Source organism: Gallus gallus, chromosome Z (genome assembly GCF_016699485.2).
Source record: "Gallus gallus isolate bGalGal1 chromosome Z, bGalGal1.mat.broiler.GRCg7b, whole genome shotgun sequence".
Lineage (NCBI taxonomy): Eukaryota > Metazoa > Chordata > Aves > Galliformes > Phasianidae > Gallus > Gallus gallus.
In genome coordinates this window covers 8,156,032-8,173,599 of record NC_052572.1, presented here as the reverse complement: position 1 = coordinate 8,173,599, position 17,568 = coordinate 8,156,032, and the positions used below count along the sequence as shown (strand labels likewise).

The 17,568-nt window shown below is 44.3% G+C and overlaps 1 protein-coding gene across 2 annotated transcripts; it reads left to right on the top strand.

Moving 5' to 3' along the window:
* On the top strand, positions 1-15,418 carry LOC427400. 2 transcript variants are annotated; one of them, XM_004937101.5, is made up of 6 exons: positions 1-153; positions 9,885-10,352; positions 12,439-12,579; positions 13,039-13,107; positions 13,653-13,743; positions 14,031-15,418. In XM_004937101.5, the coding sequence occupies exons 1-6, from the start codon at positions 99-101 to the stop codon at positions 14,236-14,238; spliced, it is 1,032 nt and encodes a 343-aa protein (XP_004937158.2). In that variant the 5' UTR covers positions 1-98; the 3' UTR covers positions 14,239-15,418. The 2 variants fall into 2 exon arrangements, with proteins under 2 accessions (XP_004937158.2, XP_424974.3); XM_424974.7 differs by having other exon boundaries at positions 9,882-10,352.
* The last annotated feature ends 2,150 nt before the right edge of the window (positions 15,419-17,568 follow it).

Below are 17,568 nucleotides of genomic sequence, written 5' to 3'. Positions count from 1 at the left end.
AGGACAAAAAGAGGAGATTCCTCCTCCTGGCAGTCTTTCTCTGCCTTGAATGACAGAAGGGACTGCCGAGGCTCCTTCCCCGCCCGAGTTGGGACACAATGGAGCTTTTCAGGCTGAGTCTGAGTTGCATTTGCCTCCTGCCTTGGCTTGACGGTAAGTTTGTCTTCCTTTGGGGTAGTCAGGAAAGGGAGAAGTGAAGAACCTCCCGGAGCTTAACCCAGTTTCCTGCCGAAATGCTTTGCCTGCCAAGCTCTCAGCCCGCTGGCTGTAAAACAGGTGCCCGGAGGTGCACTTCAAATTCAAAATAGGGTTAAACACAAATGTTCAAGGGGATTGCTCGTGCAGGGCACTGCAGCATCATACTGGCCACTTTTAACAGCAAGTCATGCAAACTGCGGGTGAATTAATCCCTGGGTGCTGGTTTCCTTGTCCTGTCCTGGTGCCAGGCAGTGGAAAAAGGGACAGGACCCTGCGGTGCTGGTCCTGCTACATGGTCGTCAGTGGGCAGCAGGATGTGCTGGAGACCCCGTGCCACTCAGCATCACACAGATCATGCTGTGCTCCAGTGGGTGACTGCCTATTGCCAAGGTCGCTGAAATACAGCATCCTGCAGGCACGGGAGGATTTGGGAGCCAAGCAGCCTGGGGTGTGGGGAGAGGAGGGAAGAAGGAGCCTTGGCAATCAACATTCTACAGAGCCTGAGAGATGTTTCCCAGGAACAAGTCCTCCAGCTGGTCCACCCGTCATGGGCAGTGGGCAGCAAAGTCCCAGAAATAATAAATAATTCTGTTTTTATTTTTGTTGTTCTGCCTGAGGATGCAGATTATTGAAAGTGCTTCACCGAAATAAATCCCTGAAGTGTTTCAGGGCTCATTCAGCCCCTGAAGCTGCAAGGACAAGAGACCTTTGGTTTTACAAGCTGCATGCTCAGAGATTTTCAGGCTCCCTAGACAACAATTTAGTCTTGGCAGCTGGGATTTTTATTCCCTGAAGACAAACCTCAGAATCACAAGTGATTTTTTGCACTCTAAACCCTCAGTTAAAGTGAATCCAGCAAATTCTATCTCTCCTTTTTAAGCCTTAGACTGAATGCATGCATTTCATTGTGCCAGCGAGCAGTGAGATGTGCGTCAGTGGGTCAGGGCAGGAGCAGGAAATGTTGGGGTGTCGGGACTGCAGGAAAGCTGTAGGAATCTTGTCTTCCTCTTTGCTCCAGCAGTGATCTTGCCCAGTGCTGGGAGATGGTGGTGCTTTGCAGCTGTCACACAACAGGAGCCCCACAGCTGTTTTATTGGTAAACTGAGGAGGATCACAGGATGTTTCCCCCCAAATTTCTGTTCCTTTCCAGTGAAATGCATTCAGTGTAATCGTGTGATCAGTTGCTGCATTTCAGCTAAACCACTAATAAAACCACAGGGGTTCTGCAAGAATTAAATGCATCTCTCCAGTGTCTGGCAATGCCCAAAACAAGCTTGGAGGGCAGGGAGCAAATGTTTTCTGTTTGGGGTGATCTGCAGCCTAACCCACCTGCAGCTGTGGACCTAAGGCACTGAGCAGGACATTCACTCCTGGACAGGCGCTCACTCTTGGCAGACTTCAAGGGTTTATTTTCCTGCTAGAAAATGGGAATCCTGGAATTGCCTAACCTGCTGGTAGCTTTGGAAATTCCCTGCCAGCCATGGGGGAGCTGAAGTGTCTTCCTGCAAAGTGAAGTCTCACAGCACCGCAGCAGAGCACTATCCTGTGCTTGTGAGATCAGACAGAAAGCTGCAAACAGAAAACTCAGAAAACTGCTGAAACAGTGACACATAGCACACTGATGCCTTCAAAGGAGCTGAGTGCAATGGCCACACAGATGTTTCTCCCACAATAACCCTTGGGGAGATGTTCTCTCCCCAGTTTGTGCTGCTGGCTGCTCCAATTCCACTCTTTCCTTTAAGCATCATTTGTGGAAGGGGCATAAAGACCAATGGTATCCAGTACTTCTCCTTCCCCAAACATTTTTCCAGCCTCCTACTGTTTTCTGCTCAGGGGATTTCCTCATCCTGGTGTGTTTAACTATTCAGTGGCTACCAGATTCCTCTCCTCCACCTGCACGGAATCTCTCCTATGGCAAGGATGCTGTGTGCATGGAGCCATCTCCTCCTCAATGCTGTTAGCCTTCCCCTGGCACCCCCAGCTCCATCTGGGGCTGGTTCCTGGCCAGACAGCCCCCACCCATTCTGTCTGACCTTCCTAGATTACAAATACTTCCTCCATATCTCCCTCCATGGACTGGTTTTCCCCACACACATCTGCTTTTTGGCCTCACTGACCTCTGCTTCCCATCAATTATCCATGTGTGTTTCCACACTAAAACTTTCCCTTTATTTCTATGACTGCTCTGGTGCCTCAGATACTCAGCCGAAAGTAGACCTTATACCAGTAGGAAGAGCTATGAAGACGTGCTGGTCAAACAAAAATAAGGTTTTTCCTAAGAAAACTGCAACGGTAAGTTAAAAACACAGGTCAATGCTGTTGCTAGAAGCAACAGCTGGAAACGAGTCTTGGAGTACCGTGTTGCTGGAAAGTAGTCTGAGTGCAGAACAAGAAGTATTTGCAATCAGGTGCTTGCCTGGACAAGCAATTTTCCAGCTAATTACTGGCAATATCAGTAGGCTTTGTTGACTTTTCTATAAAAATGACATGACTTGATGAGAGCTAATCTGTTGTCTGAAGTGATGGAAATAGCGCACCATAAACCCAGAGTTGCCAGGTAGCTGCTCACTCAGCTCCAGGTCTGCCTTTGCCCCATTTTACAAAAAAAAAAAAAAAAAAAAAAAGTGAATGTAAGTCTACAGAACAGTGATCTCAGATTTAAATAATGACAGATTTCCAAAACTACCCCATGCCCAAGAAAAGTCCAATGAATCAAAGGGCAGACGTTCTTAAAACTTTGGAGCTGTTGCCGTAGGACAAACAGGAGAGAATGTGTGGGAAAAACGACAGCAAGAACGAAATCAGTGCAAATGATGATCTAATAACAACTGTACAGTTCAGCTACCTGGCTTGGCAATAGGGCAACATGAAAAACATCCCAATCCTGCGTGGAAGTTGCAGTCCCCTGTTCCTCAAACAGGCAGTGATTTGTGTCATTCTGCATTCTGTGGGAGAAATACGTGTCCTGAACCACCCTGCAGGTTCTCTACTGGTTTCTAAGAGACCACTCAGGAGCAGCAAAGTGGGGAGGGACTTTTTATAAGGGCATGTTGTGACAGGACGAGGGGAAATGGCTTTAAATTGGAACAGAGTCAATTTAGACTAGATGGTAGGAAGACATTCTTAACTGAGGGTGAGGGTGGTGAGACACTGGAACAGGTTGCCCAGTGAGGTTCTGGATGCCCCCTCCCTGGAGGCGTTCAAGGCCAGACTGGATGGGGCTGTGAGCAACCTGGTCTAGTGAGAGGTACCCCTGCCTATAGCAGGGGGTTGGAGCTAGGTTATCTTAAAGGTCCCTTCCAACCCAAACCACTCTATGATGCTATGATTCTATGATTTGCCTTTTGTTAGTGGAGGCCTTGGAGTGGAGGATAGATCTAGAAAGTAACTGGAAGTCAGCTAGGTGGATTTTCAAACTGCCATATGAAAGTTTGTTGAGGGCATAGATCACAGATGTAGTGGATAGAATGGTTTTTCTCAGCCACAGCACTTTAAAAGCAAAACAGGCCCTCCTTTGGGAACACCTAGCTTTGCCCTACTGACTTGGAAAACAGTCTTTTGACTGTTCAGTCCTGTTTTTATACTCCAGTTTTTGTAAGTTCTCAAAGAAAAAAGCCATGCTGTAAGTTCATCAGCCTACCAAGCTCTTCTTGGGCCAGTCCCTTGCCCATGCCTTGCTGACTGCTGTGGGTCAGGCCTTCACCTATGTAAACACCCAGGCTTTCAGTGGGGCTATAGGGATTTGATCAACCTCCAGATTTAAGCCAGTTATCCCAGTCTTTCCTACACAAAAAAAAAACCGCTGCCAAAAAGGAGGGATTTCTAAAGACTGGACACCTTTGAGTGGATGTGATGGCCAACACTACGGCTGTCACTGCATCTAGGTTTCCTGCTTTTGACCAAATGCATCTAGGTCATCTGCTTCATCATACTCCTCATCCCACAACCCCAGGCTGGTCTCCTGCATGGGTGGGGTTTTGTAAAAAGGAGCTATTTCTGGGCAGCACCCAAGTCTGCTCCTGCTCACTAGTTTATGGTTGTCCAAAACTGACAGCACCTCAAACTGCTTACTTTTATTTTAATTTTATTTAAATTAAAAGTTCTGTTCCTATGAGTGATCTCACAGGGCTATGTTTTGTGCCAGGCTACATATGCAGGGGAACCTTCCGACCTTAATTGGAGCTTCCCTTTGTTTTGCCACAGCATCTTCTCATTTCTATCAAGTCCTGACCCTCAGTAGGAGATGGAAACAAATAGCACAGGAACAGCTTCCTCCTGTTCAGAAAAGACATTAGGCTGTGTTTTTGCTCATGGTAGGATATGATAGCTTCAGGCATCTCAACAAATTGCTGCTGTTGCTATGATTAATTCCATGAAAGTCTCTTCAGCCCTCATCCTCCAACTTTCTGGACTGCCTGGTTTTGCAGATGTGCTACAATGAGTCAGTAGGAATGTCTGAATTTAAGATTAGTCCTGAAATTGAATCCCAGTGATCAAGGGTCTGGATAGACAAGGGTGGTAGCTATGCATTACCAGTGTCAGGCACTGGAACAGTTACTAGCAATGAGGTTAGATACTGTGCTTGCCTGAAGGAAGAGGGTTAGATATCAGTATGGGATAGGGACTGGTGTTGTCCCCATCACCACAATGATGTTTGAGAACCTAAAGTTGGCCTTCTTTGCATTCTCTGGTTATTTTTCCTTCTTCTGGGCTGGGACCCTTTCTGATAGAAGCTGGAAGGTCTCATGGATGTATTTTGAGTGAGGACAGAGATGGAAATTGCTGGCAGAGCAACTTTAGAGGATGGGATTCTTCTAAACACTCATCCTCCCAGTGCTCCAACGCCACGGAGGGTCCCTAATCCTGGGAGAGATGATATTCAGGGTGAGTTAAGCAAGGAGGCAAACATAGGTAAGATACACAAGACCACTGTGTGCCAGCCTGTGCTGCTGAATGCTCCATAGCAATGTGATCACATTCAGTGGTGGACAGTAGAGCCAGACTCACCTGAGCAGGTAATTCTCTGGCTTGCCCCACCATTACCCAGGCTGTGGCAATGCTGCTGCAATGTTCCCAGGCTGCAGTGCATGTATAAGTGCTGCGCTCAGTATGGCTAGAAGCAGCAGCCTGAAGACATTTCTTTGAGCTGTGCTTGCTGCTGCCTGGGTGAGTTGGGACAACCCACTGCGGTGGTGGTACCCAAGAAGACATGGGAGCTCTCCTGAGTGGTGGGGGATTCACATGAAGCAACCTTTACAGCAGATGCTGTGGCTGCACAGATGGCTGCCTGCCTTCCAGGACAGGTAGAGGCAGGAGAGGTGGATTCCTCACTGTGACCCCACAGTGATTTCCAACTGAGAAAAAAAAAACACAGCGACTTGGCAAGAGAAATCAAGCTAACTGAGGCATATTGTAAGAGTTAGGATCCTGACTGGGAAGGGCAAAAGAAGCCGAAGTTAATGTCAGTTCTGTATTTCCAGGTTCCTTGCTCACCTGGAGCGTTTGGGAAATCTGCACTCACTCTGTTCTGACCTATCCTCTGCCTCTGCAGGTCTGTTAAAGGGAGAGACCAACCCCAAACAATGTCCTAAATGGCTTTGATCAAGCACTGCAGGCACTGCTAAGAAAGAGTAGACACTTTCCCAGCAGTACTGGGGCTACAGGTAACTGAGGCTCTCCTGACAGCATTACCTTAATTAGGAGTGTTGCATGGATTTTGCTGCTGGATTTTGTTCCTGTGAGGAGCAGCATGTCCCAAGGGTGGTTATGCCACAGAGAGGCAGGGGACTGCACTGGCTTGTTTTTCTTTCTTGTGACCAGACGGAGTGACAGTGTCATAGGATGAACAAGCTGGCATTGAGTGCCTTTGCTAGAAATGGTTTGTTTTGCTCCTAAAAATATAAAGAGGCCAAAATGTTCAAGCATGAGCAGATCAAAGCAGGCATCTATTCCAGTTCCATGGGTAAGTCTGGCATTTTCCATAGAGGCTGAGCTCACATCCCCAGGGTGTAGGCTGGATACCATGCTCTGCGTGCTCCAGGTTAACATTTCCAAAATGTTAGGGCAGGCGGCCTCATTTGCAGGGCTTCAGGGACTCCACAGTTTTGGGGGAAAAAAATCATTTTCTTCCTGACTTAGGAGTCTCGGTGCCTGATATGTATCCCAAAGTAAATGTGTTTCTGCTTTCTTGGTGTCTGTACTGCTTACGACCTGTGGGGTCACAATGACTGTTGTCAGTTACCTTTAGTTAACCATCAGCGCGTCCTTCAGATATCAAAGTGTCAACCTCAGGAAAGCAATAACGTACTGTTGGCAGATGGTGAACCCAAACAATGCACACAGGTTCTCATCTTGATAGGGTCACATGAATCAAAGAATCACCTTTGGAAAAAGCTTTCAAGTTCATAAAGGCCAACAGGGTCACAAGGAAAATTCTGCTTTTGTAAACCCAGCTTTACGAGATCCATATCATGAGAAGCAACACCATCAGTAGGGAAGATGCTCAGACCACATACATTACTGAGCAGATGTACAAATCTCAAAGGAAAGCACATTGGTTGCGGTGCTGAGCTTCCCTTGCTTTCGTGTATTTCCTTGGCAGACAGGCTGCCTTGGATATTTGGTGGAATAAGTCTCTGAAAACTGAAATCTGCATAAACCTGAGCAAGCTGGTAGAAAAAGGCAGCTCGAAAGGGTAAGAGCCTGGTAGGTAATATGGGGTAGTATGATGATGTCCTAGAGAGCAATGTACATCACCAGGGACTGTACACAGGGAACAGAAGATAAATGTGCAGCAAATGACAGGCTCTGGTGCACTAAACAACACAGAATACAACATTTTTGAAACCTCAGAGGGCTATGTAAACTGTTCCTTAAAGCAGCCTCAGCACCAAAGGACTGGGTTATGATGATTATGTCAGTCTTGAGAAGGATCCTTGCACAGACTGGACAACAGAGGTCACTGGATTTGATTTTGGCATCAGATAAATCAGGAGAAACAACAAATAGAATTTGTGGTTGGACAGACAAGTATGAGAAAAGCTAATACAGTTCTTGTAGTGGGATCACAAACATCGGTGACAGCATCAATGGCTCAGAAAATGGTGAGCTGATCTGTACCTTGCACTTGTATTTGCAAAAGGCTTTGAGAAAGATTCTTCTGCTAAGGACCACAAAAACTCAGTTCTTACAGAGTAATGAGAAATTTCACCCAAAGGCTGGTAGCTGGTTAAAGGCGAGGAACAAAGAGGCAGAATAAGTTGACAGTGATCACAGCAGAGTGAGGTATCTGCAGGCTCTGACAAAGATCAATGGCACAGTGATCTTGGGAAATGGGGTGAATAATGAAGTAATAAATTTTGCTGATGGCACAAAATTACTCAGAATAAGCCAAAGTGAGGCTGGCTGCATGGAGCAGCAGAAGGAGCTCATGGTACTGATTGAGCAGTAAAATGGTTATTGAACATTAGAGTGGGAAAACACGATGTAATGTACATGGGAAAAATAATTTTAATCATAGATACCCAGCAATGCTCTCTTAGCTAGCCCATACAGCTTGGGAAGGAAGCACTGGAGTGCTTACAGATATCTCTCTTGCATGCTCTCTTTACTCGCCTGATTTTTACTCTCTTCCCCTACAAGCAAATGCTGATGCTCAGTGTTGGAGCCAGGATGAGGTGCTCAGAAAATATTTTATCTGACCCATTAGGTTCTCATGTTCCCCTGTTAGATTTTTGTGTAGCTCCCAGTTCATCACTTCTGAAATTAATTTCTCTCAGTTAAAATGAAGCAAAGTGTTTCTGAGAATCCTGCATTTCAGCTCCTAAAAATAAACAGATTGGTGGCAGGAGGGGTGGGGAGGGGATTGCATTCATCTCTTTGGATTTTCTAAAGATTAGGGGAGATTAATTTAGACATTTTGGTAAATGAGACATTTCTCCTGCCATTGGAAGCTAGCAGTAACCCATCTCTGAGGCAGAAATTCAAGCCTAAGGTGCACTGAATGTTTTTATCCAGGCCTCACTAAGAAATAAAGAGGACTGGACTCATGTGCTACCTGAAGATCTCCCAAAAATTTAATTGCCATTTAGGAACCTGCTCTTGGCAGGAATTGCCTGGATTGGTGACTATCTCAGGTCCACAAAACCAAATTTGCCAGCAGGGACACATCCAGCTTTGTCGCAGAGCAGATGCAGGAGCTGTACCGTGACTTCTGCCTGCCCCTCCCCATGCATTCAGAGAGCCCAGGGCTCTCTGACCAGAAAGCCCAAGGCTGTTCTTGATTTAGCAGCCTGCAAACACTATTAATCTAGCAGACCCTTAGAATTTCCTGAAAGAAAACATGAGAGTTCTTTTAAGCTATTGTTCCTACTCTTGGTATTTTGCACCAGCTCCTGTTTACACTGTCATTATTTTTTTTTTTCAAGTACTCAGCCAAATACATGCTGCCAAAGAAAAGCATTGTTCCTTGTGAGGGGAAATTCTGCAGAAATAGATGTTTAGATAAATATCAGTCTTCTTGTCCAATGCCGTTTTTCAGTCTCCTCTTTATACTCAATAGTGCATGTTGATAGGATTTTAAAACTGTGATTCCTGAGGAAGCATTAAAAATGTCACTGCAGGAGCTGAAAGTTACTACTTGTTAAGTGTAATTAAGCCTAAAATATCTCTGAGGATGTGGAACCCGACCCACTTCTTTCTATATCCCTCAATCTGCAATTTAGGCATAACAAACAAAACAGGAAGGAGCTACACCTATGTCAGCAACATATGGTTTTGCTTTTAACATTTTTCTGAGGATGTTCACAGGCCACAACTGCTGATTTTGTACTGAAAGTAGGTATAATTGTCCAGCCAGCGGGATGATATCCATCCCAACTCACCAGAAGTGCTGAGACCCGGTGCTACTAACTGCAAGAGGCAACTACAGGAATTGTTTCAAATGGCACCTCTACTGTGGGACAGCAGCAACATCTCTTACAGAGGGACCCTTAAAATGGTGAATTCTTGTCCAGGGAGTACAGGCCAATGCCAGATGTACAAAATCCAGGTTTAGTTTGATCTTTATTCTGAGCTGTGCCAGCCAAGTACTTGCAGACTTCTAACAGGGTATGGTTTTATCCTAATGTTCCTGCAATAGCACAAGAAGATACTTAGTGGAGCAATAGCCTAAGTGGCCTAATTGGCCCCAAATGGATAGCATTCAGGGATTCAAGGGTTTCAATTGCTCTTTTTTATATGAAAAAAAATTGAATTAGAAAAGGGTGAAAAAAAGCCCAAACCATCCAATTATTTGGGAGGAAGACAAAGATGGGTACCTTTTTCAAGCTATAATCAGTTCAAATACAAATTAAATATGTAGAGACAGATATTTCATGGAAGTACCGTTTCCCAAGGACAGTGTGTTTTTTTCCTTTTAGTTATATAGGAATTAGATACACAGCGCTGTCATTGTTTTCTTCCCTCCAGTACTGCTCCTCACTTTTTGTGCACTCTGAATTTTAAAGAAATGTCATTCTGAGGAATCAGGAGGCCAGGTGAATGGTTTACGTAGCCAAGCACATCCAGGAAAGGTCCAATGGGTTACATCTCCCTTCCCCAGGGCTTTTACAGTGCTTGGTGCTCAGGTGATGTGTTTGCCTTGGGGATGTACCATATTAAACCGTGCTCTGGTTGTACTGCAGTAGCAGAGGGAAAAGGCTTCCTCATCAGGAACACCCGGCTGGAAAAATGCATCCGTGTGTCCCATCACGAGGCTGACGGCATCGGTCTGGCTGAGTGCATGCCGCACTCCCAGCAGCAGCAGTGGAGCTGGGACCCAGCCAGCGGGACCATCACCAGCCTGCAGACCAACCAGTGCCTGTCAGCCCACAAGACACGGGAGTACGGCCTGGCCAAGATGGAGCCCTGTGGGAACAGGGACCGCCAAGTGTGGGCATGCAGCAAGAAGGGGCACTTGACTCTGCAAAGCTTGGGCTTCCACCTCAGCGCCAAGGATGGAGGCCACAAGGTCTTTGTCTCAAGGGAGAAGGACAAATTCAGCAGGTGGAAGACTTTGGAGGATGAAACCATCTGTGCTGCTGCCCGGAGAGCCACTCTGAGACCCGCTGAATCAATGCGAGGAGTTGTAGACACACGGGTGTGGATATATGAAAGTAAGATGAGGTAGAGTTAGAAACAGCTAACAGCTAACTTTGGGCATCATCCAGGTCACCTAACACCAGGCTTTCATCCCTCATTCTAACCCATGGTCACGTCAGCCTCATCTGCAGACATACCAAACAACTTACAGTCAGCACTGCTGCTTTCTGGGAGCTGCTGCTCAGTGCTTCCAGAAAGCACACAGCACTTCACAGGACAGGCCTCTAAATGTCGGCTGCATCTCTGGTGATGGCAGAAGTCAAGTATTTTGGAAATTTCACCTGAATCAGTGAAGAATAGCTGGGCACAGCCATTGAATGACTGAGAATGAATTGAATGGCTGTCACCATTTCTCAGTTGGCTAGTGAAGCCCACTGCAAGCCACTCTAATTGGACCATAATTCATCATCCAGTTTGATTCCCCATTCCCTTTAATTCACCTTCAAAGGAAGGTGTTTTCAGGTCTTCTCTTGTGCAGTTGTGTTCAGAATCGAGACCTGAAAAATCACACTCAGTTCCTCCTCTCCCCTCCCTTCTTCCACTCCAGGGACCAAAATACAGACAGTGTTCGTAATGACTTTTCTGTGTTTGTTCACTGTGGGTGACAAGGTACCCAATCTTGCTCAAGGGAAATTACTTCCCTCATAGGAAGGTTTCGTGGCCTCAGAGGGATTTTCAGCTTTGCAGAAATGAATAAAGAAAAAATATGATGACTTTTTTTTTGGCGTTAGCGAATGAATTAAGAGTATGAGCTTATAATGCAAAGAAATTATATCTAATTGGAAACAGAGGAAAATAGGAGAGCTTTTACAGCTGTCATGTAGACAAGATGGTCTTTTAACTGAGGTTTTAATAAGCCTACTAGAAAGTTAACGTGTAATTATCACAGACCAGTAGTCACAAGCATTAATGTTTGTTTAGCATGAAGGTAAATACAGCAAATAAAAATTAAATACTATAATAGGCAAGCTAAATATAGGCCAGGACATGGGTATGACATTTAAGATATGAGAAAAAGGCATGTGAAATGAGCATTTGCATTCCCTGAGGCAATGTTCCTGGCAGTCCAGGGCTGCCTCAGAGCCAGGCTCTCCAAATAAGGCTGCAAGGGTAAACACAGGACATGCTTTAAATCAGATTGCACTAGTGTGCCCTGTGCAAACTGACAGTTTTCTTACCAGCCCCATGGCAGGCCTGGTTTTCTTGCCACATGCATCAGTGAAGGAGAGCATCTTGCTGCCACATGATTTTCCACAGCCTCCCCTCTAGCAGTAGTTGCTATCTCACACTCTACCTCTGCTGTAGGCCTGTCAAGGTAAAAAATGCTACTGAACTTTCAGCCAGTTTGCTGCCTCTGACAGCTTGCTGCCATATAGAAATGCCTGCCTTTGGACAGAGCTTGTGCTGTGTGTCAGATCTTCTGCTGTTCTTCAGAGTCCAGCTCTGATTACTGCAGTAGCACTGTCTGGAAGACACTGTGCAAGCCCACCTGATACATAAGTTTTTCCCCCTTCATTTGCACCCCAACAACATCTAGATCAAAGCAGGGCACTCCAGTCTCTTCAGAAGGCTGCCAGCCATGACCTTTTCATTCAGCCTAAAAACTCTTCACTATCTAGATTTCTCAAACAATCATCAACATTTCATATCTGGAATCATGCTAATCTTACTCATTTGCAAGAGATAAGGACTGTTTTCCACCCTCTTGAGCCCATTTCTTCATCTGCTGTTGTTAGTATTACCTGCTACACTTAGTTATAGTTAGTTCAGTTTGCTTCCTCCTCACAACCCTTTAACTTCTGGTGTTGCATACATACTTTCTGGACTAATTACTTTACTCTGCACCAGAAAATAAGCTCTGTTCCAGATCTGGATTCAGTCTTGAGAAATTCATTTATTCTTTGAGACCCAAGAAAACTGAAGGCTTCTGGTATACAGCAAGAGGTGACTGCTATTGCACTGCATCCCATTTGCCTTGCAGGGTTAGGACTAACATGGCAGGGCAGGGTTCCCTTCCTTTGCTGGGCACTGAATGTATTCAGATTTTTGTACAAAAAGTGAATTATAACCAAATGCATCTTTGTTTTGTTTCTTGCCAAGGTAAAACCATCGATACATCAAAGTCTGATGTTATGGAGAGGGAATCTTCTGTGGGCTTGACTGACCCACCTCTGGTGAATAAATTGAACAGCACAGTGGTTCCTGTGAAGACCAAACAGGCATACCTCCCAGAACACGAGGGTGAGCACTTTTCTCTTGTGAATACATATACAAGAACAGCAGGAGGGAAGGTGTGGGCAGCATCTAGCATTACTCAAGTTTTTTTTTTCTCAGTCGTGCTAAGTACATGGGTACTTCTGAAGAACTTCCATGTATGTACCTGAGAGTTTCAAGACTTTACTCTCACAAGACATGTTGAGATGTTTGCCCTGACAAGTGGTTCAGCGTGAGGCCATAACCTTAGCCTGAAGGCACAGCCACAGGATGTGCTTGGAGCAACAGATATCTATGGTTGGGTACATATATCAAACCATCTCCTCCAACAACCGGAGCGAGACACAGGGAAACACTGAGGAACAAGCCTTTTATCCCTTTCTGACTCCATACAAGTGGCTACAGTTCAGCTCAGGAAGAAACCAGAGCTTCCTTTGGTCCAACAATGGGAACCACTAATCTGTGTCTTTCTGCTTCTTCCCCCAGATGTGTTGTACAATCACTCTAAAAAGCATCATGGGAATCGAGGGAAAGTCACTGGGGCGAGGCTTGCAGGTAGGTCCAGAGATCAGCACAGGACAGAGAGCAGCTAGATAGAGGCTCATCAGTGCCCCTGACTTTCTTATCAGCTGCAGTTACATGATGCTGGATCCTGGATGTTTAGTAGGGAGCAAGAACCCCAAACTACTTACCAGGAAAGCTCATTTGAAAGATCAAGCAAATCTCCCCAGGCCTAGAGTACAGAAATAAGTGAAAACATACAAATACTTTGTTCCAGTTCACCATGAGAAATTCAGACACACACTACAATGAGTGCCTTTCCTCAGCCTTTTTTATTTTTTGTCAGAGAGCTGCAGAACACGGAAGCATGAACGGCTGTCATCTTCCAGGCAAGAAATAAAATCTTACTATGGCCATTTTCAACAGAGGGATACTGTGCAACTTAATGCACCTGTATGGCTTTGATGTTATAAAAAAAAGCAGTTTTCCTGTTAGCTCCTAGTCTGCAGGGACATTTGATGTGTTTTTGCAGCAACACTGGCTATTGTACAAGAATGGGGATAGGCATGGCATGATTGTTTTCTATTACATCCTCCCAGGCACCAACTGGAAGACGGCAATGCTAGTCCTCAGCCCCTTGGCATTCATACTGGGATTAATAATACTGACACTCAATGTTCATTACAACAAGTAAGTTAGATTACGGTTTTCCAGGCTGTTACCTCTGTCTGGCATTTCAGAACGTGGTTGTGCTCACTCATGATGTCACTGATGATTTCTCCTATCTCTACTATTGCCTTTCCCACTCACTATCCCATGCAAATACTGCTGTTGGCTATCTCTTCCCTATGCATATGATATAATCCTTGAAGATTATTAAGGGAATTCGGGCCTCGTGGTTGCTGATTCAGTTTACGTGAAAAAGCAACAAAGTGGTAGGCAGATGCACTTACATACCCTTGCCTCTTTTACCCCAGGAAGAAGAAAATCCTTTCTGCGCTGAAGAACCCCCCAGCCAGCAGCAGCAGAGCTGACTTACAGGAGACGTCTCCCTTACAAAGATGCCCCCAGCCATACCTCCCACCATCTCGTTCCCCTTCCTTGCGGCATGGAGAAATACTCATTGAGTGGAAAGATGGAACCGTCACTCCTCTTTTCGATAATGCCAACTATCAGGTGGACTAGCACTGAAATAACACAGCTGCTGTTCCACTGCTTGTCACTCTTCACCATTCTCACCAAGAAGAAAGCCTCCACAGTGAACCTCCTCCCAGCCATTACCATTTTGTTTGGGAGTTGTGAGAGCTGGGCTTTTTTCCCCTTCTTTTTGTTTAAACACTTGAGAACAATAAATCACCCTATGCAGCACAAGGTTGAAGCAAGTAGAGAATACTCTAGTTTAGGCACCCAGTGCCTAAATGCTTGGCTTTTCTAGGTAACAAAGCCCAAATATAGCAAAATGAAGCTGACATCACCAGCTTCAACCATCTATTGTCCTGAATTTCTACTTAGTGAGCATATGAGAAAGTAAATCCTTAGAGACAAAGTATAATGTGAAAACACAAGATCTGGTGAGCTTTAAATGCTTTTTAAGTTTAAACTAGCTGCCAACAGACACAGAAGGCTGTCAATTACTTTGTCAACGTGTGAACTTAACTAATAAGTACTGTCTTTGGGACGCAAAGATGAGTCTCTAGACTATCTGCCAAAATACTCCCCCCACTAAGCTAACGCAGCAAATCATTTTTCAAAGTTAAAAAATTGCACTCCTTTCCTCTCTGCATCCCTGCAGCAGTCCTGCTGAGTATCTGTATCTCAAAATATTTATGTATATAAGACTCATTGAACCTTATTATAATACACATCCTCTTCCTTTATGTAGAATGACAATATAATGGTGCTGCTTCTTGGGGATATTATCTGGCCACTTTATACTAGTTTCAGTCTGATTTCCTTTAGTCATATGGAATAGTCAGTGAATAGATATACCACTCCCATCTAGAGCAGGAATAGTTTTTCTTGTTAGTGTCTTGTGTTGTTTTTTTTTCCTAGAAAGAAGACATTCTAAAGCTTCTGCACTTCCTGCATAATTATCTGTGACCTGTCATGCTCAATTCTGATCTTTACTCAGTCAAACTTGCAATGCCTTATTGTGTTCCTGATATTCATCAGTTTATGCCTTTCTTCTTGCTGATCTTATGATGCTGTATACTGTAATCACAGCTTTAAATCAGGAAATATCTGGAGAAAGAAATACTAACACCAGCAAATTACAAGTATGAGCTGCATCACTATATTTGTTCAGTAGCGCAAGAGAAACTTACCTCTTAATTAAACATTTCTCACTTTTTTCTAAGTGAAGATATGCAATTTCAGTGGAGCTTTGACTTCACAAAATCACAGAATGCTGAGGTTGGCAGGACCTCTGGCTTCACCTGGTCCAACCAGGACAAGTGGGAACACTCAGAACAGGTTGGCCACGACCACATCCAGGCAACTGTTGAAGACCTCCAAGAAGGAGACTCCACGACCTCTATGGGCAATGTGTACAAATGCTCAATACTCAAACAGGGCAAGAAGTGTTTCTTGATGCTCAGACAGAACCCTTTGTGTTTCAGTTTGTGCCTGTTGCCTTTCATCCTAGCACTGGGTACAAGTGAAAAGCTGACTCTGTCCCCTTTGCAGCTCTCTACAGTTTGATTTTATTTACTCTATGGCAGACAGAAGTTCTCCAAGGAATTTGCCTCTGACCTTTTCTTTTTTTTTTTTTCTTTTCTTTTTTCTTTTTTATTTTAAACACAGACCCACAGTCTGGTGAAAAGTTAACTGCTATATTATTAAGAACTTAGATGGTCTCAAAAAAAAAAAAAAAAAAAAAAAAAAAAAGAAAATACAAACCTTACCAATTCAGGGTGTAAACTCACAGAGGTTGGTTATAAATGTCTTCCCCAGGCAGATTATTCTCTAAATTTTACTGGAGCATTTCCCAGATGCTTCTTGGGAAAATACTTTAGTTCTAGACACGGGCAAAGGAAGAACACTTTCTTTACCAGTAACCAAAAAACACAGACGACATTCAAAATTAAATTCTGACTTTCCAACACTACCCTTTAAAACAAATCCAAAGACTTTGTGTACACTTTTAGGTCAAATTTCCAAATGTGTAAGCATCCTTTTACACACAAAAATTATGGGAATGCATTCTGTACACACACTGCTCAAAACACCCACAAGAATGCCTCACCAATTACCACATTTATATACCTTTTAACTTTTTTTGGCCCACTTAAGATGCTTGAAATTCTGTTTACGGAGCACCCTGTTCTACAGTGCACAGCACTTGCTAACCTCCAAAGCTCTGATGCACTTTGAGAACTACACACAGAGCAATGCCATTAAAACACATATACGGAGTTCAACAAGTGCTGTGCTTCCCAGAGAAGCAAATGTTCACTACTGCTGAATGGGCAGAACAGATGACTTGTTAAAGATGCTCTGTAATTCATACTTAACATGCAAATCTTTCCCATAAACAGGAAGGCAATAACATGAATGTTTGCGTAGCACCAATTAAATGGGCAACTTAAACAATAATGTAAAAAATAATACTGTGAAACTGCACAGGATCTGACTGCTTTCTACCCCTCCCCCTTGCTGGGTGTTATCTTTTAGATACTTCCCACTGGTTTACTTAAACTATATGCTGGAGACCAACTTTTCCCAGATATGTGCAGGGGAGCTGAAAAACGTGGCATTTCATCATGAGAGGTCTCAAAGATCACATTTTCGGTTGTCCACCAGGAAAGACTCTGAAATAGCTGATTCTCCTTTGAGTTGGGGATGGACCAGGTGACACTGGGAGACACTTTCCACTCTCTGCTTCCATAGCTGAGTAACATGCAGAGCAGTTGCACAAACCTGAATGCTGTTCACTTTCTGCCATCACCTGAATGTAATGCTTTTACACAGTGTTCACAGTTGAGATAAAACTTACCTGTGAAGTGGAATAACACTGGTTTTTATTTGTTTTTATACATATGCAAAAAAGACTGTACTTTGAGAAGGCTTTTGTAAATCAATTCATGGGAAGGTAACAGCAATAAACATGACATTACTGCCACAGGTGCCAAAGGATGAGCACCACATACCTGGGAATATTACAATAGTAAATTGCAGCACATTTTTCAGCCCAGCCATGCTGTACCTCTGGTACTGAAGGTCTTCACCAGGGCTGATAGGATGCTAATTACCATCTTTCCTCCTGAAGCAAGTAGGAAGACAGAACAGAAGCAGAACCCCCTTTCTCATACACTTACCTGCTTTGTAAAGCAGTAAGGCTACAAGTGCTTAGGCAGCAAAAGCTACAAAAGACAAAGGGAAGAAGGGACTTTTTTGGGGGGTGCGTGTGTGGGAGGCTACCTGGGATTCAGAAAACTTGTCTTGTTACACAATAATTTAACAATGCCATAAGTCTTTTTTTGTATTACTGCAGAAAAACACCCAAAAGATTATGAA